The sequence below is a fragment of the Oreochromis aureus genome, linkage group 22 (assembly GCF_013358895.1).
Source record: "Oreochromis aureus strain Israel breed Guangdong linkage group 22, ZZ_aureus, whole genome shotgun sequence".
NCBI lineage: Eukaryota > Metazoa > Chordata > Actinopteri > Cichliformes > Cichlidae > Oreochromis > Oreochromis aureus.
In genome coordinates this window covers 19,288,696-19,314,096 of record NC_052962.1, presented here as the reverse complement: position 1 = coordinate 19,314,096, position 25,401 = coordinate 19,288,696, and the positions used below count along the sequence as shown (strand labels likewise).

Here is a 25,401-nt window from a genome sequence, read left to right as displayed (position 1 = left end):
AGCACTGCCAGTGCAGTAGGTTGGCTCTATGGAAGACTGATTCTGCCACTGAAGGGAGGAAAATAAAAACCAAAAATTTGATTTGCTTTTTGGAAGTAAAAACATTTTGTTATATTAAAATTTCAATGTTGGTATCACAAAGTCTTTACAAATTAACTTAAAAATTAGGGTTAGAGATTAGAGCTGAGCTTTAGTACTGGAAATGGTGAGAAAATAAAAACATTTTTGAGTAATCCAAATCTTACTGAAATGGTCTTTTTTTTTTACCCTTTTGTTCAGTCACTGAATTTATTAAATCTATTTTTCAGTGGTGGAAAGAAGCTTCCATATTGCTCTGGTTAACTTCACTCAAAAAATTAATGAATAAAAACCTTTTTTTGTGCTACCCTGACATCCTAGAAACATCACATTCCAGGACATTTTTTTAGTATTTCAGCAACTTTAAAACTTGATATTTACAAACTTTATTTTAACAAATAAAAAGTGTATTATGTATATAATAATGATGATAACATAATGTAATCACCCTTTTAATGGTCTTCTTGGTCAGTTTATTTAGACAGTTGCATTTGAGGGGGTATAGAAAAACTTCCAAGAGTCATAATTGAATACATTATTTTAAACAGGAATTATGCACTCGGACACAAACATATGTTTCCCGCGTCACATTAAAGAGATGAATTCCATCAGCACCACCTGGCTTGGTCCTGCTTTATGCTAATTAAAAACATTTATTGTGAAACTGTAATTACCAGGTAAAGCACATACCGCCCTGTTTTTCAGCTATGATTTATTTATTGTAATATTAAGTTTTACGCTATAAATAAGCACAGGGGCTAAATATCATGCAGTGCTGTGCACGCGCTCGTCAGTACTGCTGCTCGTGCTGCCGTCCCACCAATGAGGAGCAAGGAGGAGAAACTTAGCGCATCAGTTAAGCTGTCAGTTAAAGAAAACAAGGTGGTGTCAGGATAGAGATGAGTGATTTAGAAGGTAAAGCGATGTGCATTAAGCTGGAGAGAGAAATTTACACTGATCTAAAAAATAACCTGAAAAAAACAAAAAGCTAAACAACCGTCGGTTTCATATTTGCCAAAGGTTTTAAAGTAAATGTTCAGTATTTGACCCCTAAAGAATAACCTCTTTGTAAAATATTCTACATTCATCTTAATTTAAACATAAAAGGCTCTCATATTAGCCTAAATAAATCTTTATTTAGGTTAGCTTAAAACTAAGCTAGCGTTTCCACTTGGCTAACTATAGGGCAGGTGTTCAAGCTAGCCAGAAAACTTTACCTGTTTTAAGTTTAACCTCAGGTTAAGCAGGGGATTTCTAAAAGTAACTCTTTATTTATTTATTTATTTTTGTACTTATTACCAGATTATAACCAGAGTAAGTAAGAACATTATAGAAAGGTAAAGTTATTACAAGTTTTCATGACTCTAACGTTTCACTTTATTGCGTGACAGGGTTCAGCATCGAGGACATGATTAATGTCAAACCGCTGAGAGGAGGTAAACCAGCTGACGTTTCACTGCACACTGATAAACTTCAAAACCTCGAGCTTGATACGGTTCCGTGCATTTTATTGGCAGGTGGAGAACTGCAGGAGCCAAAGGTTGAACAGCTGATCGGAAAACTCGGGAGGCTTAAACAGGGTAATGTATGATTGATCTGTTCTTTCAGATGTTTTTAAATAGCTGCTAAATGTATTACTTAACAGGAGGGCAGATATATAACTTTTACGGTAAGACTGTTCAGACTAAATAGCGACATCTGCCGGTGATCTTTTTCTCCCCAGTTTTTTCAGATTAGTTTTTTGGGACGAACTGCCAATGTTTCGCCTATAATAATAATAATGATACTACTACTACTAATAATAATATTTAATAAAAATAATAATAATAATAATAATAATAATAACAATGATAAACGAGTCTGAGCTTTATCGGAAGCCTTGTGGGCCTGGTTTTGCTGTGTTTGCAGTAAATTTAGCTTAATCAAAAGATTCGTGTAAAGCAAGCGAACTCGTTGTCGTGTCTTTCCGTCTCGTGTTGACCTGCGATAGCGCCGCGCATGCGTGTTGTTATACGAAGACCTGTAGATATCTAATAAATCCGCCGTGGGCGTCATTTTTATCTGTCGAATAACGAGCTTATTCACTTGATCCGTAGGAGCACTAAGCATGTAACTAAGTAGTATTTGTTTAGTACAAACCAGCCCGTCTGTCAGCTCATAATGTGTCTCTATCCAGATGGGAGGTAGTCACATGTTCCGCTTCCGGTAGCAAGCCCCGTATAATTTTCCTTATATTAGATAAAAACCGCGATAGCAGGCGACTTTGTGACGTTTTCATGTTTCCTCAAGTGATGAGACACGCGTACAACGTGAAAAACGCGTTAACAACTTTTTTTACGGAGGGATAGAAACGTTATTTATGCGCACCAATGAGAGCGTAGTATATAGCGATATGCTAATGAACACGCGCTCCCTTGTTTACTTTAACAGGAATATTATAGAATATAGCTCAATTTTTTACAAATTTACATAACATCCGTGCTGGTTATAGCGCTATAGGCAGAATGTAAGTACTAAATATTTACACAGAAATTTAAAACCGTGAGTAAAACATGCATGTGCGTTGTTGATAATGGCTCTGTGAACGGTGGTTGGTTATCGTCAGTGAGGTATATCCTTACCTGTTACTCCTTTTAAGGAGTTTCAGAACATGATGAATGGAGTGCTATGAGATATGATTAGTATCTCCCTCTTTTGGGGAACAGCAACACCCCTTAAGAGCCATTCTGATTGATATGTTAAATGAAATTTGAGTGTTCTTTAGAGTATGCTATGGTTTTGTGTTATTTATCTAGCAGGCTAAAATATGTAATGTTCTGTATAAGGCACTTATGTTCTCAATTTAAGGTAAAAGAGCCCTGGAAGAAGAAATTGTCAAGATAAAGTCAGTCAGTGACTCACTGGAGAAGGAGCTGGAAAACTGTAAGACACAAAGTTAATGATCTTCACATAGAGTCTTTACTAAACCAGCAGCTGAGATACTGTCTTTGATCCACAGTACAAACTAAAGTCTTCCAACTGGAGGCAATCCACAAAGAAAAGGAAGGTATGCAAGTGCTAGTGGCAAACAGTTGAACACGTATAGTTCATCATTTATAAGTGTACAGGCATTAAATGTGAGCCCACTGATGAGCATAGTTACTCGGTCTGTTTCTTCAGAGGTGTGCAATAAGCTCCAGTTTCAGTGTGAAGAGTCTGAGCAGGACGCTGCCAGGTGAGCTCCGTGCTGAAAGTATGAAGAGGATTACTGGATCTGCTCAGTCATAAGGAGCATTCTTTCCTGAACCTGAACCATTGACTGTAGAAAACGTTTTCTACAGTCAATGACCTGAACCATCAATGGGCTTCATTGGTGTTTTTTGATGTTGAACACTAGATGGCAGTAATCTGTCTTTTTTAACATCCTGGATACTTTTTTCTTTTTTTTTTCTTTTTTATTTGGGGTTGAATCTTTATAAAGGTAGATAATGTTATACAGCCTGATACTGCTGTCTTAGCGTTTACTTCTTCTTTTAATTGTGTTTAAAGCATTTCTTTGCCCACAATCTGCCCATTTATTCAATTAAATACCTGAAAAGGATGCACCTTCCCACCACATTCAGTCAGTGTAAACAGGTAGTCAGAGATATTATTGTTTTGTATTTATGATTAGAATCTGCTTTTTATTACATTTATTAATTGAAAATCTTTTATTAGTTTTAGTCTTTTTAAATTTTATTGTATTTTGTGTTTGTATCTGTGTGTGTTTCAGACAGTTACAACTGAATAAGAAAAGTGAGCAGCTCCTGGAGCAGTATAGATATGAAATCCAGGATCTCAAGCTTAAACACCGGAAACTACGGTACTGTTTAATAGTGCAATGACTTGTTTTCTGTGAAAAACCTCTGGCTGTTGTTACACATTTAGAAACTCGTGTTTCTGCAGGATGAGATTTGAAAACCAGCTTCATCAACTGATAGACCAGCACAAGAATCTGCACTATGTCTTTGTAAGCGTTTGTGTTAAATTCTCTCCACAACTCTTGTGAGAAAAGATTTAAATGTGACTTTATTTATTTATAGTTGATAACCTTGTCCTCGAAATCATTACTCAGACTCCAGAGAGACTCCCAGATGAATTAAAGAGTGTTGAGAATACAAAGAGCCAGCTGTTGGCAGCTGGTAAGCATCTCCACACACTCTTCTCTAAGCACAAATGTTGTATGTGTGTGAATACAGCGTTTGTTTTCACTTTCCAGCACTGTCACTGAACTTGTTCTGTGATTTTGACAGAAAAGCTAAAGCTCACTCAGCTGCACAACCTCGATGAGGAGCTGGAAGAGATGAAGAACCAGAAGCAGGCTCAGGCAGCAGCTGCAGAGACTCAGGAGGAATAAATTTGCTCTGATTTAAAGAATCAGAGGTATATGTTGTGATTACACATCTGTCTTGTCAGCTTCATCAGCCTGAATCCTGCAGAATCCTGCAAACTAAGTGGTTATTTATACCCCTGACATCCAGCTGAGATATCTGACCACAGAGAATTCTGGGTATTACTGATGTTTTTTCTATCATATGTTCTGTACGGATAAATTCTGGATGAGCTCTTAGTGTTTTTCCACATAGAGACATGCTATATGCTGTCATCTGTTTGATACTAGGCTATTTATTGTGTTCATATATTTAAAAACTATAAAGCCTGTTTGAATTGTTGTAACATTGTTTTCATCACTCTGAAATCCTAGAAGTAGCACAACCCTTCCCTGCAGTTTACATGCACAACTGTTGTGTACATATATCTATATATATATATATGTTCATGTTTATGCACAGAGACACAGTCGCTCTCAGTTTTAAAAGAGATTTAATGCAAGAGTTTGTTGCAGTATTTCAAACAAAATGTAATACTATCTGAGGTTTAAAAAAGAACACATTAAACCTGTGCAACAGTGACTTCCCCGAATTAATGCCAATTGCTTTTTCCTTTTACTTCTTTTTTCTATTTTACAGACAAACCACATTCTCACATTTCAATTAAAATAATCCAAAATAAACACAAGGCACGTTCAGAGCGCAGTGAGGGTGATCACAATCTAGTTCATCACTTAAAATATAAACAATCCCCCTTTTTTTAACATAAACATTTACAGCATAATCCTGTGTAGAAAACAAGTGTCACCCCACCCTCACCCAGAAGTGTCTTTACAGCCATACAACATATAGTTTAATCTTTTTTGACGTACTCAGCAAAAACACAGTGAACCGTAAGTGGTTTGATGCCCTGTCGAGCTATCAGGCAGCACGGGGCCAGTAAGTCTTTGGTTTTATAGTTTGTGCCGACCAACAAATGAGTTAGGAATCCTGTGCTGGGCGTTGGTCTCAGGAGTTAAATGAGTTATGTAAGGAGGCATGGCGCTGCTCCAGTACTGCGTAATATACCTGTTCTTTCTTGTATACCTTCTTGTAGAGGTAATACGTGATTTAAAATTTTAAGAAGGAAAACAGAGGTCAGTTTTTTATTTTATTATTTACACTGATTCGGGCCAACTGGAAATCTTGCATATTTATTTACACTACATGAGGCGAACACTAGTACACATAAACACCACTCCTCTTTCCATGGAAGCGTCTAGGTCTCCTAGGAATTGTTGTTTATTTAGTTTCAACCCTGAGAAGTGGGTGTATGACTTATTAGAAAGAAGTCGAGTGTGTTAAGTTCACCACAGCCGCTACCATCCATCCAAACTGTAGTGCCCCAACATTTTAACCTTCTGATTCAGTTTTTTCCTCCCACACTTTTCACACTCTATAAAATCTCACTGACTCTACCCTCTGATCTCACTCTTCTCTACCCTTTACTCTTCATCAGCTGTCTTTTTATTCCTATGTTTTGGTTATTTGTCCGGGTTAATAATAATAACAATAATAATAATGATAATAATGACCCCCCACCAGAACTTTGGCAAAACCCTCGATGGGCCACTGGCACATGGTGAATCCACAAAGACACTTTCTCCCATTCAGTTTCAAGCAAGCTCCAGCTACAAAGTGGCCTGCACACAACACTGGTACTACACATGTGCCGTGTTTTGTGACTGGCACATTATATGGTTTTGCTTCTCAGATGCAACGTTTCCCTTTTCGTCTTTTAGTCCTGTTCACAAAAGCTCATTTACAGGTAAACCTGTGCTACCTTTTTTTTTTTTTTTTTTGAGACACGTACCGGCCCATCAAGCCAGTATCCAAGTAGAGTCTTGTTTCTCTCAGTCACCATATAAGGAAAAAAAAAATAGAACAAGGTCTTGGCAAAAAGGAAAATTCCAGACTGAATGACTTTAGTTTGTTTTCACCATTTTATAAGTCGTCCTTTCAAGTTTTATTACTTCTTGTGAAAAATCCAGAAAATGCTGTAGTGTTAAGGCCCAGAGGAACTCTCACAGTGTCGTTGGCACAAACGTGGACAGTGGAGGTTTTTTGATAGTCTTGCATTAAATAAGTTTCCATGTAAAAGGTCGCTCCTCCATCTTTCGTTATCCCAGGTTATTCCCCATCTGTTAACAGAACAACAGGGATAACAGTCAAATCTCTTTACCTCCTGCCTTTCCCCCTCGCTGGCCTTCAGCAGGACGTACCGTGCTCTTTGCGCCTTAATCACGCTTGCATTTCTTCAGCTTAATCAGTTAATTATTTTTTCTGAAAGCAGATTCTCTTTAAAGTAGCATAAAAAATCCATAACAGTGATGAACTGTGGTTTTGCCAGTCTCTTACTGTACATATAAGACAATCACATTTAGCCAGTCACTGCTCAAAAGCTAATTTATAACATTCATGTGCTATTTTTTGACAACAAAGACTATTTTCAAACATTTCTGTAGCTATGTAGACCATTTCAGAATATATCATTTTTAAGCTAAAACCCTGGTTTCCCTCTTGGATTCCTTTCCCTCCCCTCTTGGTGGTTTACACCTAAACATATTTTTGTGTTGTTGTTTTTCCTCATATTGCTTTCCCATCTACGCTGCAAACATCTCCCTTACTGTGATAGACTACCTCAAAACGGCTGTAGACCTTCTTCTCCTTCCTCAGGCTCTCTATCCTCCTCAGCAGTCCCTCCCGCTCCTGGTTGTTGCCCTGCGGTCGCAGAAATCGGTTCTTTTTTAAGGAGTTCTGCTTCTCCGTTCCTTTATCTCCAGCATCTCCATCTTTGTTTCCTCCCGTCTCTTCCCGCTCCTGGCGGTTCTTTTGGCTGTTGGCGGAGATTTGCTCCAGAATGACTTTGGTGTCGTCTCGTAAGTTGCTGCTGTACAGAACAGAGCCGCCCGCGGGCTGGTATCGGGACGTGACGGATGTTCCGGTTGTTGATGTTTTATGATTGGTGGTGGATTGATCAGTAGTTGTAGACGCTGTATCTTTAGACGATGAGCTCTGTTTTTTGCTCGAATTGTCAGTGACCTCTATGACCGTGCTCATGCCCCTATCCTCTCCCGAGGTTTTCTTTTCTTTGTCCTTGGGTCCCAGGAATCCCTTTAGCCTCTGAGTCTGCTTCTTTAGGAAGTCGAGTGGCTTACCCTCACCCTTTCCCTCGCCAATTGTATTGATGGACGTGGTAGAGCCCATAACCTTTTGGAGCCCTTCCTTAGAGTCTTCATGTGACAGAGTTGAAGAACTGTGAGAGCGACTCTTTTTCATTTCAGTCTTCTCTGCGTCTGTAGCGTCTGTGGTCAAAATTTCCTCCCCACAGGAGATGCGACGAGAATTTAGCCCTTTAAGTTTCACCGGCTCCTTCTTGAAGATCTTAGGTGAAGCCAGAGGCTTTAGAGACTTGAATAGATCTTTCTTTTGACCTTCTGATGCATTCTCCTCTTTCTGAGACTGCACTATCTCTGAAGGCTTCTGTGAGCTTGTAAAAGGCTTGGGAAAGATTAGTGGTGGCCTTGATGAACTGACTGAAGGTCTGCGAGTATTGAGCTCAGCCAGTTTTGCTGAGATGTCTGGCTTTGTCTGCTCAGGCTCTGCTGTACTGAGTGTGACAGCTGGGATCTTGAAAGTTGTTGTAATGTTGGGAGGTTTATCAGAAAGATCTTGCTTTTTTTCAGCGGGCTCTAAGGCTTTTAGCGATGGCTCTGTCTCTGTTTTCGAGACTTTTGTCTTGGCAGCTAAGTCTTTGAAGTACTGCAATCGGCTGGCCGGATCATTCATGTTCAGAGATGATGAATCTGTGACTTTAGGTTTTTCAAACGTAAATGTTGTCTTTACTTTTTCATTAGTTTCTTTAGGTTCCTCTTTAGGTTTAATCTCATCTTTTAACCGTATCTCCTTTTCCTCTTGCTTCTCCTGTTTTTCTTCTTTCTCCTTCCTCTCCTCGGTCTTCCTTCGCCAATCAAAAGGCTCACGAGATAATGACCTCCTCTTTTCTAGCATCTGGGCCACAATGGATGAAGTGCGCACTGAATCTAACTCCTCATCTTCTTCCGTCGCTGGTTTTAGACCTAAGCTACCACTGTGTATCTCTGCCTTAGAAGATGAGAATATAAGTGAGGAGCGCAGCCGAGAGCTGCGCTGAAGGAGCGGGTTAATACGCGTCCGGAATGACTCGTGTTTGGATAGAAGGAGTTCTTGACCACCTTTCGCCTCCGCATCTGCGCCCCCCTCCCTTGCTGTACTCCTCTCTGTCTCTCTTTCCTTCTCCTCCTCCCTCTCTTTTCTGTCCAGTACAAGGCGGGAAGGAAGTAGATCCTTGGACGTTGGTAGGCCAGAGTCTTTATTGCTGCTCTCAGGTAGTTTAGGCTTTCCAAAGCGTGGCCTCAGGATATCAGGTCTGGGCTTGGGAGGAACATTTGGTGGCTCTTTTATTCCATAGCGTGGAGCTGAACTTTCAGTTTCAGTTGGTTGCACAGCTTGAGGAGGTTCATCAAAAGCATCAGAACCCATAGGCTGAGCCAGGCCTTCTTCTCCAGTGTCCTCATAAGTACTTAGATAGGAGTGGATTCTCCAGCTTCTTAGACCTTGCTTTACACTTGAGTCCTCCTCATGCTCTTGATCAAATTGTTTGTTAAAGTGTTTCTTCTCAGGTGGGTGGGGGTGTGTTGGTGAGCTCTGACAAGCATATGCCTGTCCTATGGTTGGCCTCTTATGGGAAGATCCTCCCCCATACCTCCCAGCTAACGGAGGGGCGTTGAGGCCCTCGGGTCCTCTCAGGTCCTCAGATGAAAAGTAGTCTCTGCCATACTGCCCGGGTGGAGGCTCCTGGTCTGAGCGATAACTTGAGTCTGAATACTGGTCAATGGAGAGGTGCGGAGGACGGCCTCGAAGTCTGTCGAAGTGTCCGTGGCCAGAACCTGGCCCGGGACCTTCACTGTAGAAATGGCTGCTTTGAATCTGTTCTCTGTAACGAAAGTGCATCACATATTGTTTATGCTTAATAAACTTAAAAATAAACCATACATTTTATGTTTATGGTCCATGTGATAAGCAGGAGGAGGTTTGAAAGGTTTTCCTACCTGTGGAAGTCTGTCTCGTCCAGATTGTTCATGACTCTGTGCTGCATAAACTGTCTTGAAGATGCGTAGGTTTCCTGGGTTCCTTCTGCATAGCTGTGCCTCTTGAAGGCACTGGCGCTCATCTCCATCTGCCTGGACACGATGGACCGCCCCTGTTCCAGGAATGACTGCTGAAGACGAAACTGCTGCTGTGAATACTTTCCGATAGTAATTCCTGACCCGGGCTCCAGGGTTTGACGAAACGCCTCATTTCTCCGGAAAGGAAGCATGGGGTTACGATCAGAGTCACCATAGGGGAAGGCAGGGGGAATCTCAGGCTGCCTTCTGTAACCTACTGGGTTACGCAAAGACTGGGACCTCTTTAATCCAAACTGGCTGCCTAAATAGTTGCCGGTGCTGCTGGGATCAGAGACAGTAAGCGCTGTATTGTTTGGGTCAATGACCAGAGGCTCTGACTGAGCGTAGAGAATGCGAAACTCTTCATCGAAGGTGGCAACGAGCTCCCCAAGGAAGAGGTGGGCGATGCAGCGGTGGATCTTCTCATAGGACCACATGAAACTATAGCAGAGGAACAGTAGAGGCAAAGATTATTTAAAGAATAACTGGCATCAGAGTGCTGATGTTATTAATACTATTAAATTACCCACCTGTAGTTCCCACTGAGTACAGCTCTGCAGTCAGCCAATAGGAAACGATCTTTCACCTGCCCCTTAAATGATTTCCCTGTCCGGGTGTAATAAGGTATTCCCGCCACGGTCCGGACACGTATCATCTATAAAACCAGAATTTCAACTCTGTTACAGATGCATATATGATAATTATAAGCAAAGACATAACAAGAGCCAGCTGTTAGCGCCTTTTTCTTTTTAATGTTGTTTTCAGATAATATCATAAAATTCAAACTGACCGGATTAAACTCCAGGTTGACTTTGCAGTTGAGGACCATAGAGACAAAGTGATGAGCCTCCAGCTGATCCAGTAAAATATAAACAGGAACGTGTCGTGCTGCGGCGTCCAAGAGGTCACTAAAGATGTCAATATCTGTGAACATGTCCATCACCACAGCAATAACCTGGAGCAGGAGCAAACACACAAAAAGGTTTTTCCTTTTAATCAACAAAAGTCTATTTCAGTTCAGTCAGGACAACTGTAGTCAAAAAGAAGTCTGGTATTTTGATCTGTAGTAATTCATATTTATATTTGGCTATCCTGGGACCTCTTTGCCCTTTCACACCCACATGTGGAAAGCATGGTGGGAAGATCAGCCACAAGAACTCAGCACAGACCAGTGGAAGCAACAGATATGACACTAACTAAGAAACACCATTAAAAAAGGTTTATATATCTTTCCCTACTATTAAAATATTGCCTATTATTAAAATAATAATAATAATAATAATAATAATAATAATAAATTAGGGAAATACAACCGGGAACTGTTACTTACATTTTACTACAGTTTTGAGAAATGGAAATTCTGTTTCATCTGTTGACCTACAATGTATATGACTATTAGATTTTTGTCCCCATGTGTGTCGTAAAGTTCCTCTTGTAAATTCTCTGCACAAGATCACCAATAAAAACTACAAATAATAATAAAAAAGGCTTATATAAGATATATGAATAAAATGCAGTAAGAGGGTGTTGCTGAGTGTCCTCTGTGTGCTTGTTGACAGTTAACTCTGAGTTCTGGCAGGATACAGACATGTATTTCATAAACACATCGGCAAGAAATGAAGGACAGTTACACACACGACCCACCACACCAACAGGTTTGACTGCTCACTGGATTTGGCATTCTCGCTTCCATTAATCAGGTATTTTATTTAGCTAAAGGCCAGCCAGTTATAAATGTGTCTGAAAGGGCGTGGTGGCAGACTTGGCAGAGAGCATAAAAAGTGAGATGAACTCAGCAACGAGATAACATAACCGTCGTTCACACCATGTCCCTGGCGGCCCTCTATCTCACTTTTCTTTCATATCTTCTAAGGTAATAACACTCTGAGGTAATAAGACTTGTACTGCAGTATTACCTATAAATAAATAAAAGCTCCTAGTGTTTTATCTGTGAAACTGGATATGTGCCATGTTCTGAGCCATCACCTTAAATATATGAATTTATAAACACTGAATTTTTTGGTTGATTTTTCTTTCTATTGTCTGCTGAAACAAAACCACTCCTGCATGTTTTAACACATTCTCCTCCTCTTCTGCTTACTTGGCGTGCGTTCTTGATGAGTCTCCTCGCCTGCTCCTTTATGCTCGGCATGTCAGGATCAGAGGGGTTGACTAGAGTGGTGACCTCTGTGGGATCAACGAAACTGTGCTGCGGCCAGCCCAGGTCCAGCCCCGGGGCAGCCAGGTCTGACTGAACTGGCCAGTAGGTGTCCGAAGACCCATCAGCCTCGAGGCCTCCCTCGTGGTAGGTCAGCTCTAGGACGCCAGTGGGCTGGCTAGGCCCCTGGATTGTAGACTTGATGTGTTCAATTTCTGGCTGTGCCAGAAAACTGGCCACATCTGCCTTCTGGAGGAATTCATAGTAGCCCTGGTGTGCGAGGAGAGAGAAAAGTTTAGGAGATCATAAAAGCAGTGTGTATGTGTTTTCATACATTAGATCAACGCTTACCTGAGTGTCGTTTTCTATCAGAGCATCAATAGCTAGACGATACTCCTCACGGTAGTGCGGAGGAAGGTAATTTGGGTCGAGAGGGTTATCGCCTATCGATGAACTCTGAGACCGGTGCGGCATGGTTGGAGGGGGTCAGGTCAAAGGTTAAGTCTCAGGAGTAAGAAAAGGTGAGGAAGGAGCAATTTAAACCTGCAAGGAAAAGGAAGATATAAAATGAGGTCACACAATAATTAATAATTAACGTCATCACAGCTGGTTTTGTACTCCATTTGCACGTACTGTAAATATCACACCACTCCCCCATCCATGAGACACAATACTTATGATTCAACAAAATATCCCCTTGGGTGTTGAGAGGAAAAGACCTTTGTGTCTGGACACACAAACAGACGTTACCTTTAACCACGCACACAAAGCAACTACTGTCGCTGAGTCAACGCCGGCTTAGCAGCAAGTAACAGTTTAACAGGCAAATTTGTCACAATGTTAACAACTGTAACAGATATTTATTGCTTGCCTACACAATTAGCGGAACACTTTTATGAAACTAACAATACTTTTTGATATTGTGTGGGACTGCAGGTAGTAATGAGTAATACTCAAGAAAGCATGCATAAAAGAATGGTGCTATGAGAGAGCAACTCCTTCAACTTAAAGGTAGAACGGGTAAAAGTATCATATTTCTCAAGTGTGATTAATTGAATTAAATGAAAAGACTTCACTATAATAATACCAGCGATTAATCAACCTTCAGTGTGGCTTATTGAAAAAAAACTGTACATAAAGGTGAGAACAAAGTGGAACAGCTGGATACAGAAAAAGCAAAGGGAGGAGAAGAGATTAAAGAGAGCAAGAGGAGAGGTGGGAAAGACGTGAGGAGTTGTAGAGACAGGTTCTTTCATATCACAGTAAACTTGCCACGCTGGTGCGTCATAATTCATGTTGCTGCTTAGACTTTATCCTGAAAAATCTCCCAGTCATGGCAACCAAACTTATTTAGATGGGCATGTTGAGCAGACCATGACTTAACTTAAAGAAGTCACAGGTCCGCTGTTACATAACACTGTGTGAATATATGCCTGTTTCAATGAGAACGAGATAGTGACATTTATGATTCACATGCCAAACTTTAAGAGGTGACTTTGGCATGACTAAGACGCAGGTTTGATTGTTCATCTATCAGCAATCGTAACACACCTGCACAAACACACAAACAATCTCGTGACGCTTTCGCAAATGTGAAAATGAATGATTGTGACGGTGATCTCGATCTCTTTCTTAAAAAAACAAGATAAAACAAAAGTTTTGCCTAAGTGTGATTTATACAGGGGATGAATACAGTCATCAGATAAAACAAGGTTAGGAAAAGTGGCTGCTGAGAGGCAAAAAAACAGCTAAACCACATCAGCTATAACGAAGCACCAAAAACCAATGTAAATGTTCACATTAATGAATAATTTGAGCTGCAAAATGTAACATATAGCATTTTTCTAATCTTATCAAGCAAACTATCCTTTCATACGGCACGTTTTCTGCCTGACATACTGCACACAAGCAGTTTAGAATCACATAGATGTGTTTGAACTGTGGGAGGAAGCTGGAGTTCCTGGAGGAAACCTACCAAAGGCACAGGGAAAACATATAAACTCCACACAGAAAGGTCCCCACGGGACTGAAACCAGGAAACTTCTTGCAGTGAGTCAACAATGCTAACTGGAGCCCAACCAATACTGATATTTGTCAGTTAAACTCTTTAACACATGACAGCTTACTAAGAAAAGCCCTTGAACCCTTAAAGCTCTTTGAAGTCTGAACTGAGTGGTTTCTGTCATATTTCAGGCCTGCTTAGAAAACAAATGACTGGATTTGCATTAGTTAGTCATGGTGGCCTCTACCTAACTATTTTAAAGGCCATCAAAAACTCAAAAGTCAAATGCTCGCAGTGTACTAATATAGAAAAACACATAAAGCAGGTTATCGCCTCGACATGTAATCATGCTTTTTTGTTTTCTGCTTGTATTATACACTGCATAATGACCATGAAAGGGTTATAATTTTAATTCTTACTAAGAAAGTACCCATTAACTTTTCATCTATTACTGCTGATTGCCAATGATGTCCAAATAAAACAGCGGAGTGTTTAGTTGGCCATTTTTGGTCATCCATTTACCTGCTTTCAAAAGGTAAAGCAGATACTTTACTAAACACCTAATTTGGCTTTTGAGGGTTTCTTTGGCGTTAGATAAAGAAACAATGAAAATCCCAGGCTTGATTCCAACCCACAGCACACTTACATATTATGAACCATCACCGAGCCAACCAGAGCACCCACTGAGCGATGTTTGATGTGGTCCTGACAGCTGCATGCTGGAGGGTTTGCATTCTGGTGGAGAAAAGAGTGAACAACCACCACGCTGCTTAAGTATTTAAAGTAAGCTGGCAAACCTTAGGAAACATACGTGGCTTATTTTTTTATGTAGCATGTGGTCGAAAGAGGAAGTGGATACACCTACAGTCTGAGCAAATTAGGGCGTGTGTGTAACCCGGGGTCTGAGAGGTAGGGTGGGTAAGTATTTAGTGAGGCTGTACCTGCTTTACAAGTGTGTGTTTGACATCTTCTCTGCAAACTTTCAAGCACACTTGAGAGATTAATGACGGTGATAGCTAAGGGCCGAAAGTCCTAACCCACAATCAGTGGGACAACCCGGTTTACTCAGCGACCTGGTGAGTCATCGAGTAGCCTGGTTGGCGTGGCCTGGGGATAACTTGCAACAGACTGCCGAGATGGTGATTCATCTGCTGACAAAATGGCTGACATCCTGTTTCCCTATTCATGTGGAGCCATTGAAATTAGGGCTTTGTGGCAAGCCGTTGGCTTTCCATGCCCCACGGTGGTCAGGGAGGAATGCCGGGGTGCACATGCTTGTTGCATGGAATTATTTTCCCCCTGAATCCCAAGTCATTTGATTTTCCTAGTTTTGCTCTTTGTATCAAAGTCATTTGCAGCACCACAGTGCCCATTGTGTACATAGGTGTACTGCACTGAAGCTGCAAATATAGTGCATACCCAATGCCAGCCGCAAACTAAGAGAAAAACTCACATGTAGCAACATACCAGTGCAAAAGTCAGAGTGAATTCCCTCGTGAATGGAAAGTTGTATTATAGAGGCCAAGCTGAATATTCAAACCTAGTCCACAGGAACAAGCAAAAGGTTCACTGTCACACCAAGAAGTATTTTTGGTAGTGTTACTGTTTTTGTAATCAAGTGATTATCAGAAATGTTGACAGCAGCTTGGAGGAAGGCAGCCTGGGGAGGAAATGACCTAATTGGTTAACTCAGGAGCACGGTGGCATTAAAAAGAGCCAAGGCGGGTAGAGGGGGATGGGGGTTTCCTTTGCGTCCTCGTCATCACTGTGTCACCGTAGAGTGAGGCAACAGATGAATAACACAATGTCAGAAGCATGACAGACTTTCCCCACCTCACCTGGCCGACTGGTAGGTTATTCAAACAAATACTGCTGCTTTGTTTGCTGTTATAGCAACTGCAGCGAGCATCAAACTGCAGTTGTGTCTGCAAGTGTCTCATGATGATCAGGATCCCTGTCTAAACTGCTTTTGTTGTGAAGCTTTCAGAGGCTCACAGGAGGACAAGGCTGCCCTAAATGTACCATATAAACAAAGGCCGGTCTGAAACACTAAACCCTGGCAGACAGGACGTGAAGGCAGCAACAAGACTTCAGCGTCTCTGAGCTGATAAACCAAATATTCAGACGTGCACAGCGTCTGCTCACGAAGCGTACGAACGGCCCATTCTCGGCATTCCTGCGCAAATGCTGAAAAGAAGGAGAGAAACTGGAAGGTGAAGAGCAGAGGGAGTGTAAATGACATCTGTCCTGACATGTGAATCATGAGACGCGTTAGAAGCGAGCCCGAGGACACAAACTATCAAGAAAAAAAAACACAAACTACATCCTCACCGCCTCTTTCTTTCTGTTTTCTCTCCTTCGCATCCGAACACACCTCACTAAACAAACACTCCAATTGATCCGGCATACCATTGGCCGGTTCGTGCTGTGTGATAATTCGGTGTGTGAACCCAGGTTGAGAAAACAATACTTAAAAACAGGTTTGGAGAGATGAGCCAGTAATCTCCAGATGCTCCCGTCAGAACCTTTCAGTGACATTTTTTTGTCAGATGAACCTACACAGGCATAGATAAGCGCGCACACACGGCGCTGGTTGTCTCTCTGTATATCATCACACCTCAGCGTGGCTGTTGAATGCTGCACAAAAGACAGCTTAAATGAATTCATACAGTATGTGAGAACACACAGCGGCTTGCATCCTCCCTTTTGTGTTGTGTGTGTAGCTGGGGTTTTAATGCAGCAGCACTGCTAGAAAAACTGGTCCACTGAGATCCCCGCCATCTTTCCAACCGCCTTAAAGGCCTGCAGTCATCCTGTATGGAAAACCCAGCAGCGATGGCATCAAAATATTTCCACTTCATACTTCTCTCTCCTTACCAAAAGCACACTAAACCTCACGCATACATAACAACACGTCTATAACCAGACCCCTGTTTTCTACACCACACACAGCAGTGCAAACAAATTAATGAATGGCACACAGCCTTGGCCTTAAGGTCAGTGTGTGACAAGATTAAACCTATAATAGGAAGCACACATGCACAGACACACCACATGGGGGGAAAATGGCACTAACATTCCCACTACTCTTCAAATTATAACCACATGTCGTGCTATTTCTGAACAGTGACTCACTTTGAAAGAAATGAGGGAAAAAGCATGCGATGGTGAAGTTTAAAATCAATACACAGTCAAAACAGAAGTGCCAAAGTGCCTGTAATAAAGACACAGTAAAAAACCCTTAAACCAAAGCCTTAAGTGGGGAGTAGGTGTGAAAGAGAGATGCACTCTGAATGTTTGGACTAGTTTTAACATAAAGTGAGTGGTTCTTGCATGCACATTTAATTTTGCTTTTTTTTTTAGGTTGAAACCTTTAAAAATATTCTCCCTGAAATGTTTGTTTCTTTCCTCAACAAACAAGTTTTTATGATTACAGGCTAATGCCTTTGTGTTACTGGAAGGATTTCAGGTTGGTTATAATGACAGTGACTGGCAGTGCATGCATGCTGTTGTGCAACCAGTGCATTAGGCACACTTGTAAAAGTGTCCCTGCCCTCTCAAGCATTATTTATTAGCTGTAGTTCCTACAGTGCCACGCAGACAAAGCACTAAACAGGTTGTAAGCATGCTTTTTTTCTTGTCTTTTATGAACGTCTTCACAGGGCTGGAAAAAGAGCAGCATAGTTTGTCTCTTCCAGCCTCCCAGCGCTGAGCCCTCTGTGTACGCGGGCTGTAATAACATCGCTGTTGCACTTCAGCTACCTGGATGACTTAATTCTGTGTAAACCTCCAGCGGCTTATGAGGAAATGAGGAAAGTAGGCTGCGTTTCACTTTTTATTAATCCGCAGAGTCCACATTTCACGCTAATGGACAGAGGAGAAGACAAATAGGACGCTTTTTGAAGACAGGAGATAATAAGTTAGAGGTTAATATAAAACTGGACAGATCACAACAGACCAGGACAAGACAATGGCTCTTTTGTCCCTCAGCTTGCCCTCGTTTCGTACCTCCTCACTTTGCTGCTGAACTCGCCTCCTCTCTTTTTCTCTGTGCACCGACGGCTTTATCTCCTCCCGGTGAAACCGTTGATGTGCGTCTCCTTCCCGTCCTCGCGTCACATTCCTCGGATCGGACAGAAAAACTCCACCCAAACCTCCCCCCCGTCTCCAGCTGCGTGCACCCTCCACCGCTGATCGGCAAACAGAGCGGACTGTGCGCGGACTCCAGGCCCGGGTTCAGTGTCGTCCCGGCGGTTTGTGACCCTGCAGCAGTCGCTGCCACAATAAACGGAGGAGGAAGCGGCGGGGCGACTCCTGCGAGGCAGGGCTTTCCCACCGGTGAGACTCCTCCCAGACCAGTTGATCGCTGCCAGTGGAAGACTATTGGAAGTTCTCTCCCCCGGGCACGTTTCAAAAGTGGCTTTTATGTCATGGCTGCTGACTTCCAAGCAAAAGAGGAAGTTTCTCCAAACTCGCAAACTTTTTCCGTGCCCGTGCAGGAGTTTGGCCCAACTGGCGGTCCGTACAATAAAGGCTTTATTCATCCATGTACTTGACCCTTTCACAAGTTTGTTTGATATTTGCTTCTTTTTGCTTGCTCTCGTGTTGTTCGCACTGCGAAATGTTTTGTCAGTAAAACAACCAATTTGAAACTTTCTATCAATAAAATGCACCATATCAGGGATTTTGATGCTACATTATAAACACAAGCAAGGCTTTACTTAATTCAAACTACAGCTTTAAACTCACTAACCCTTTTTTTTCTTTAAATTATGTCCCAAAATGTAGTTATCTATGCTTTTTGCCCATATACCAAAGAAGTGCAAAGAGTCAGTGTTAATATTTAACTTCAAATCTTTAATTAGTAGTATTTTAATCAATGTTTCAGTTGTCTAGTCTTTAAATTTTATGGAGGAGAGATATGGTGATAGCAACAGGTCACCCTGACTGAGACCCCTGAAGGGATGCTGCTCAGTGTTCATACTGCAGGTTGTTGCTGTTTAAATGTTAATAAAACCAGTTAACCTGTAATTGCAACGTGTATGGAGAACAGGACTATGATAGAGATGAGATCACCGCCTTTTTAATCTTCTTTCCATCATATCTTAAAGACCTGATAGTGCCATATCACCACTATGAAGGACTCCGCTCTAACTCGATGGCTTACTTGTGGTATTTAAAAGTAGAATGGGAGGCAGAGCCTTCAGCTTTCAGGCCCCTTGTCTGTGGAACAAGCTCCCAGTTTGGATTCAGGAGACAGACAGCCTCTCTGCTTTTAAGATTAGACCTAAAACTTTCCTTTTGATAAAGTTTATAGTTAGGGCTAGATCAGGTGACCTTGAATCCTCTCTTACTTATGCTGCAATAGGCCTAGGCTGCTGGGGGCTTCCCATAATGCACCTCCTTCACTCACCTCTTTTCACTCTGGCTCTCTTCCACAGTGTGTCTTTGTCCTGTCTCCCTCCCCTCACTCCCAAATGGTCGCAGCAGATGGCTGCCCCTCCCCAAGCTTCGTTCTGCTGGAGTCATAGTGTAAAAGAGCAGACTCAACAAGCAGTGGCTTTTGATTAAGTAAACTTTATTGCAAAGAAACTGAGCAGATGAAGGACTGTAGCTGGGAAAGAAGAACGGCTTCAATACAAATCCTGAGAGTGGGTCACAGACATCTGGAGGTGCGAAGGTGAACCAGAATTACCAGATTGCAGGTAAATTGATTCTTGAGCCAGAGGATACAAACTGAGGGAGCCTAAGATTAACCATAGCAAGCATCTGTCCATCTTATACTTGAAGCCTGATACCTCAGTTATTAATAACACTGACAAACACCAGCCTCAGGCAGAGAGACCGGAACCAGACCAGCAACTTCACCTGAGAAAATGTCAGCGAGAAAGGAAGAAGAAAGAGAAACAAAACAAAAATTCAAACCCACCCAGGTCTGCTTAGGCAACAGCCGGAGGTTTCTTCCTGTTAAAAGGGAGTTTTTCCCTCCCACTGCTGCCAAGTGCTTGGCATTTGAGGTCATTTGACATTTGGGGTTTCCTCTGTATTATTGTAGGGTTATTACCCAACAACATAGTGTCTTGGGGTGACTGTTTTTCTGATCTGCTGCTCCCTCTATGGATTGCTTTAGGGGATCATCTGCGGGGATCAACGTATTTAACATCCTTTGTCCAGTACATCAAAGATCTCTCCTCTGCACATGTCCAGACCGTCTCGGCCTGCCCTCTCTTTAGCTCTAAACTCCTGAACCTGAGCTGTCCCTATTCTAATCACTCCCACTGAAATTTTTAACATCTTCATCTCTGCCTATTGTATTTTTGTCAGTGCCACAATCTCCAAACCATACATCATAGCAGATCAACCTTGCCTTTCACTGGTGCTGCTATCCATCTGTCAGAAGTGTTTAAAAGTAGCTGTCTAATGCATAAATGTTGCCCAATTGTGGTTAGCTTCCAAGATAATACGAGACCGGAAGTGCTTAGGGTGGTACGGCATTGGTTAGCACTGTTGCCCCACAGCAAAAAGGTCCTGGGTGTGAATCCACCAGATGGCTGAGGTGTGTGTGGAGTTTGCATGTTCTGTCCGTGTCTGTGTGGGTTCTCTCCGGGTACTCCGGCTTCCTCAAGCGTGCATATTAGGTTAAGTGGCGACTATAATTGGCTGTAGGTGTGATGGTTGTCTCTCTATGTTATGTACATGTCACCAATGCAACAGATTGGTGACATGTTCAGAGTGTACCCCAACCTCTCACCCCGTGGTAGCAGTGATAGCCTCCAGAATGGAGACTGAACGGATGGATTTTTTTTAATATATAAAATTAAATAAAGTACTTTTAAATTATATTAAATGTTGCTCTTTTATCTTGTTATACCATGTTAAGTTCCTGTAACATATCCTAGTCCACTGCACATTAAAACCAAAAATTAAATTGATCGTGTTTAATTTCTTTGAGGCAAAATGTGAAGCATTTTTAAAGTAAAGCCAATTCTACTGTGTACAGCTTCATTTGCTTTGTCACGATCACATGTTATGCTGCTGTGTTTAAGATCTTTCATAGTTATTCCTTGCTACCTTTAAAGCATTTTACTGTAACTGCTAAAACCACTTAAATCGGGGATTCCTCATTTTGCAAAAATACACCAAATGGGCAGTTAGGGAGAAGTTTGTCTTCTGCAAATGCTACATTGGCTGCTTTAAAGGAAAAAGTGGTTTCTTTGGAGAACATGTTCCTGTCTGAATCCTTGTAAATGAGTCAGTGTGCTTTTTTTCTCCATGGCAAAACACCAGTGCTGACTCAGCAGACTTCCAGAGTTCTCATTTCTATAAGAGTCCACTGTAACAAAGTCGTTTCTGCAGGCAGTATCAACAGTTTGTCCCCCTCAAATCCCACACAGATCCAGGGTCATTTCTGCCACCCATCATCTGGAGATGAGGTTGGATTTGGATTTTAAACTTATGACGAAAACATGGATTATTATTGTAATGTGTTTCCTCCTGATACCAAGTAAATGCATTCAGTTTCAGTCTTTTATCGGTTTAACTTTTCTTTTGTCTGTTTTTGTTTGCCTTTTCACTCTCTCTGGGCTCCCCACCTGTACTCGAATGCACCAGTAGTGATAACATTGAACAAAGTGCTGTGCAGGTAGAAATGTGTGTGTGTGTGTGTGTGTGTGTGTGTGTGTGTGTGTGTGTGTGTGTGTGTGTGTGTGTGTGTGTGTGTGTGTATGTGCACTTTGGCTGTCCTTTGTCCTAAATCGTCTATCATCTATCATAAAGAACACACCTTCTTTGATAGGCCCCTGATAGCACACACAAACACACACACACACACACACACACACACACACACACACACACACACACACACACACACACACACACACACACACACACACACACACACACACACACACACACAGAGTTATGACTTATGTTCAGTCCTGTTCCTGAGGGTGTGTCTCCTGTTTGAATGTCTGCCTGTTCATCCATGTCCTAATCTGTAATGTACTCGTGCACTCACATACGCTGCAGCAGCCATATTCCTGAGCTTGCGCTTCAAGCACAATGGACTTAAGAAGTGTGTGCATACAGCTGTGTGAGTGCAGCAAAGGACAGTGTGCAAAGGCAAACCATACTATATGCATGCTTGTGAAATCAAAGTGAGGGCCATGAGAGAAAGTATGATCGACTTCTGATAACAAACACTAGCAGGTACAAAGACGCTGAAACACAGGGCGCGGCAGCTGCCAGGAATGTGCTCAAGGCATCTCACCACACCACACCCAACCTCTCTCTCGCTTTCTCGCTCCCTGTCTCTTTTTTACACACTCTCTCTTCCTTGCTCAACCCCCCCATCTCCTCCCTCTCTTGAGTCACCCAGCCGGCTTAGAACAGGTATGCAGGTCCAGGCAGGAGCTAAATCCAAGCTTGCACCTTAGCAGGGCTGGCTTAGTAGGCTGTGTCAGGTATCAGGGACTATTTGAATTCAAAAAACCTTTATTGACAAGGCTTCTTCAATATTGACAGTAGAATTAGATGAAGATGAAGAAATCCTGTGACCTTTTTTTTAGATAGATAGATAGATAGATAGATAGATAGATAGATAGATAGATAGATAGATAGATAGATAGATAGATAGATAGATAGATAGATAGATAGATAGATAGATAGATAGATAGATAGATAGAGCAAAAGTTTTGAGTCACTCCTCATGTCTTTATGCTTTGCCAGGAAAATGGAAAATAGGTGCAGCGACTTACTAAAGGATCTTGAAAGTCAATATTTGCCAGATAAACTTTTTTTTCGTTAAGTAGTTTTCGAGAATACCTCTCCAAATAAAGTGTCTAAAGAAAATGTAAAATTGATTCCTTGCTAAATTCTCTGTTACATGTAGACACACAAACCTGGTTCATCCCTTGAGTTAGGGATGCCTTTTTACGCTGATGCTGATTTATACGTCGGTTTTAAGAAGTATAATAAACAGAAACACAAACAACATTCTCTGAAAATGGCCAGGTACAGGGACTGGCCTGAAAATAAGAGAAAGGGCAGCCAGTGTCCAAGGAAAAACTTTGAAAAACCTTCAGAAAGCACAGAGAACCATTGCTCAAGACTGGCTGGCCCTCCTGGGAGCAAAAGGTAAAGAAATTGGGTGTGGCTCAAGACTTTTGCATTTATTACAGCAGAGGTGAACCGATATAGGAAATATGTTATCTTAAAAAAAAGATAAAAACTACATAAAATGAAATATAACTAGATGTGATTAAGCCATAAAATCATAATTATTTTATGAGTATATGAGGTAACAAAAGATGCTGATCAATTTATATGAAATACTATCATGTAATCCTATAATAGCTCATAAAAGGTTAGTATTAGTATGGATGGTGTGATATAAACCCTCTTGTTAATTAATGCAGTTTGGGGATGATTGTCACAGTTGTGTTTATGCCATTATAATAGGTGTTTCTAATATTTTGTCCATCCCATTTATGTTCATGGTGCTGTACTTGTGTGTATAATACGAGGCAATTCAAAAGCACCACAAGCCCCAAACCCACCACAAAGTTCACGTCATGAGCAACAATAAGAGGAGGTTGCTCTTTGAGTGTGCCCTTCTTTGTCTGTCTCCACACTGCTCTCTGTGAGCTTTCCCAGCATGCTTTTCTCACGATGTAATGTCACACCGGAGTATAAGGTGACTCCCTGGAGCCAGAGGCTTTGAGGTCATCTTTACACCACTGTGCCGAGAGGAAAGGTGCCCGACGCTGTACAGTACACTGTACTGTAGGTGGCTGTGTCGGGGGGAACTGTGTTGCTGTGGAGTTTGAGTAAACGTGGAGTCTACTGCTAACAACACAACACTGCATTCACCATTACTACCCGCGGTCTGATGATAAATATTGGTAAATATTGGTGCATCTGAGTGTTTAATGACCTGATTATATTTTTTTTATGTTGTTCCAAAAGATGACAACTGCATAATCCCTGTTAATTGGATCTAAATTTAAATGAATGAGCCTGACAAACTGGCGTGTGACTGTGTGCGTTTCTGCTTCATCCAGAGCCTGAAGCCTGACGCCTAAAGCCTTCCAAGGAGAGGAGTTAATTTTTAGTACTGGGCGGGCCCTTGTTATGAACTATAAACAGCTCAGGTAGAAGGAAAGTCCCCAAAGAGAGTGCAGCGTTTTCATTTACAGTAAGTATGTGTTCCCGGTGCGATGCAGAGAAATGACAGACCAGCGACACTGCATACTTTGGGCAGGTGTTGTCGCTTTAACGCTATTATTACCACCTGTCACACGTGATGGTAATGATTATTTAGGAAACAATGTGCATAACTTCACAGACAGACGGACACAAAGTCTGAGCAAACAAGGGGCTGATTTATCAAAGCTGGATGCCTTTCGACTGAAAGCCTGCTGTGACCTGCTGCTGCTCAGTCAATCAAAAAGGAAAGGAAAACAAGAACACCCGAGGCCTTCCATTTAACAACTATTTTGGGGGGGTTTCTAAATATAGTTTTACATCAGGTAATATGACACATTTTAGAGGCCCTGATGAAGGCTTGGTCCACCTTTGGACATGAATGTCACCAAACAGGGCAGCTTTGTTCCAGGACCTACGGATCACTGCTGACTCCTACGTGAAGTTCAGATGTTTATAATGTGCTTGACATGAAACGTGCTTCAGATTCACAGTTGTGGTCAGAAGCCATTCAAGTTCACTCATCGTGAACTTGAATGGCATGGTAATTTTAGGGCTTTTAATGATTTCTTTGAACTGTTCTTTTTCCAAAGTGGAATGATTTTACCGTGAACATCATTAATAACTTTAAAAGACAAGAATTGGGTGCACAAGTTTGAATTTATTTTGGATTTTCTCTAATCCACACAGAGTCAGAAGTATCCATACATACAGCCCCACTAATATTTTGTTAAATGTCCCTTTGAAAGTTGCACTTCAACAACAAGCTTCTGGTATTATTCTGGCTTGATATTTGACTTCTCTTCTTGGCAGGAGAGTTCATTTACATTGGTTGCTTTACTGGCACGTACCCGGCTGTTCAGCCTAGTCCACAAATTTTCAGTAGGGTTGAGGCTGGTGTTTTGAAAAGCCAAAAGCTTAAGGTTAATCTGCTTTATCCAATCCCAAACCAGTTTTGTTGGTACACCCAACTGTGTCCAAGTTTCAGCCACCTACCTTTGATTTGAAAAGAAGCTGAAGAAGTGCATCCACTTCGTGCACTGTACCAGTACCACTAGCAATAAAACAGCCCTGCAGCATGATGCTACCACCACCATGCTTGACAGGCATGTGGCCTCTCCTTCATGGTCGGTCAATTTTGGAGCAATAGCTTTTTTTCCAAACCAATTTCCTGTCACTGAGGGTGACAGATCGGGTCTTCCCCCAGACTGTGGCAAAGTAGTGACACATCTGAACAAACTTGTACTTGCAAATGTATGAACTGATGATCTTGGAATCAGTACTTGTTTGGAAATGGATCTTGAACTTTCCCGTTCTTCTGAGTATCAGTCAATCCAATGAGTGCAGTTATGCAAATCCTTT

At 41.7% G+C, this 25,401-nt stretch overlaps 2 protein-coding genes and 1 non-coding gene across 6 annotated transcripts; 2 read left to right on the top strand and 1 right to left on the bottom strand.

The window, feature by feature from the left end:
* The first annotated feature begins 844 nt into the window (after window positions 1-844).
* Window positions 845-5,009, top strand: si:ch211-199g17.9 (uncharacterized protein LOC108180085 homolog). Of its 2 annotated transcripts, none has more exons than XM_031729411.2 (10): window positions 845-993; window positions 1,470-1,514; window positions 1,596-1,658; window positions 2,926-3,000; window positions 3,077-3,124; window positions 3,238-3,292; window positions 3,830-3,919; window positions 4,003-4,066; window positions 4,172-4,238; window positions 4,350-5,009. In XM_031729411.2, exons 1-10 carry the CDS (start codon window positions 978-980, stop codon window positions 4,451-4,453), a joined length of 627 nt encoding a protein of 208 aa, XP_031585271.1. In that variant the 5' UTR covers window positions 845-977; the 3' UTR covers window positions 4,454-5,009. The 2 variants fall into 2 exon arrangements, with proteins under 2 accessions (XP_031585271.1, XP_039461079.1); XM_039605145.1 differs by lacking the exon at window positions 845-993 and adding an exon at window positions 1,248-1,392.
* On the top strand, window positions 2,677-2,809 carry LOC116312114. The gene has a single exon (XR_004198852.1). It is a non-coding gene; the product is annotated as a U8 small nucleolar RNA (small nucleolar RNA).
* Window positions 4,904-18,310, bottom strand: fam83hb (family with sequence similarity 83 member Hb). 3 transcript variants are annotated; one of them, XM_039605144.1, is made up of 8 exons: window positions 17,842-18,310; window positions 14,480-14,568; window positions 12,183-12,374; window positions 11,775-12,101; window positions 10,464-10,628; window positions 10,204-10,328; window positions 9,557-10,114; window positions 4,904-9,441 (listed from the first exon to the last, which is right to left on the bottom strand). In XM_039605144.1, the coding sequence occupies exons 3-8, from the start codon at window positions 12,303-12,305 to the stop codon at window positions 7,053-7,055; spliced, it is 3,687 nt and encodes a 1,228-aa protein (XP_039461078.1). In that variant the 5' UTR covers window positions 12,306-12,374; window positions 14,480-14,568; window positions 17,842-18,310; the 3' UTR covers window positions 4,904-7,052. The 3 variants fall into 3 exon arrangements, with proteins under 3 accessions (XP_039461078.1, XP_031585269.1, XP_031585268.1); XM_031729409.2 differs by lacking the exon at window positions 14,480-14,568 and having other exon boundaries at window positions 4,904-6,607; window positions 7,107-9,441; window positions 17,842-18,307; XM_031729408.2 differs by lacking the exon at window positions 14,480-14,568 and having other exon boundaries at window positions 17,842-18,309.
* Between the last annotated feature and the right edge of the window lie 7,091 nt (window positions 18,311-25,401).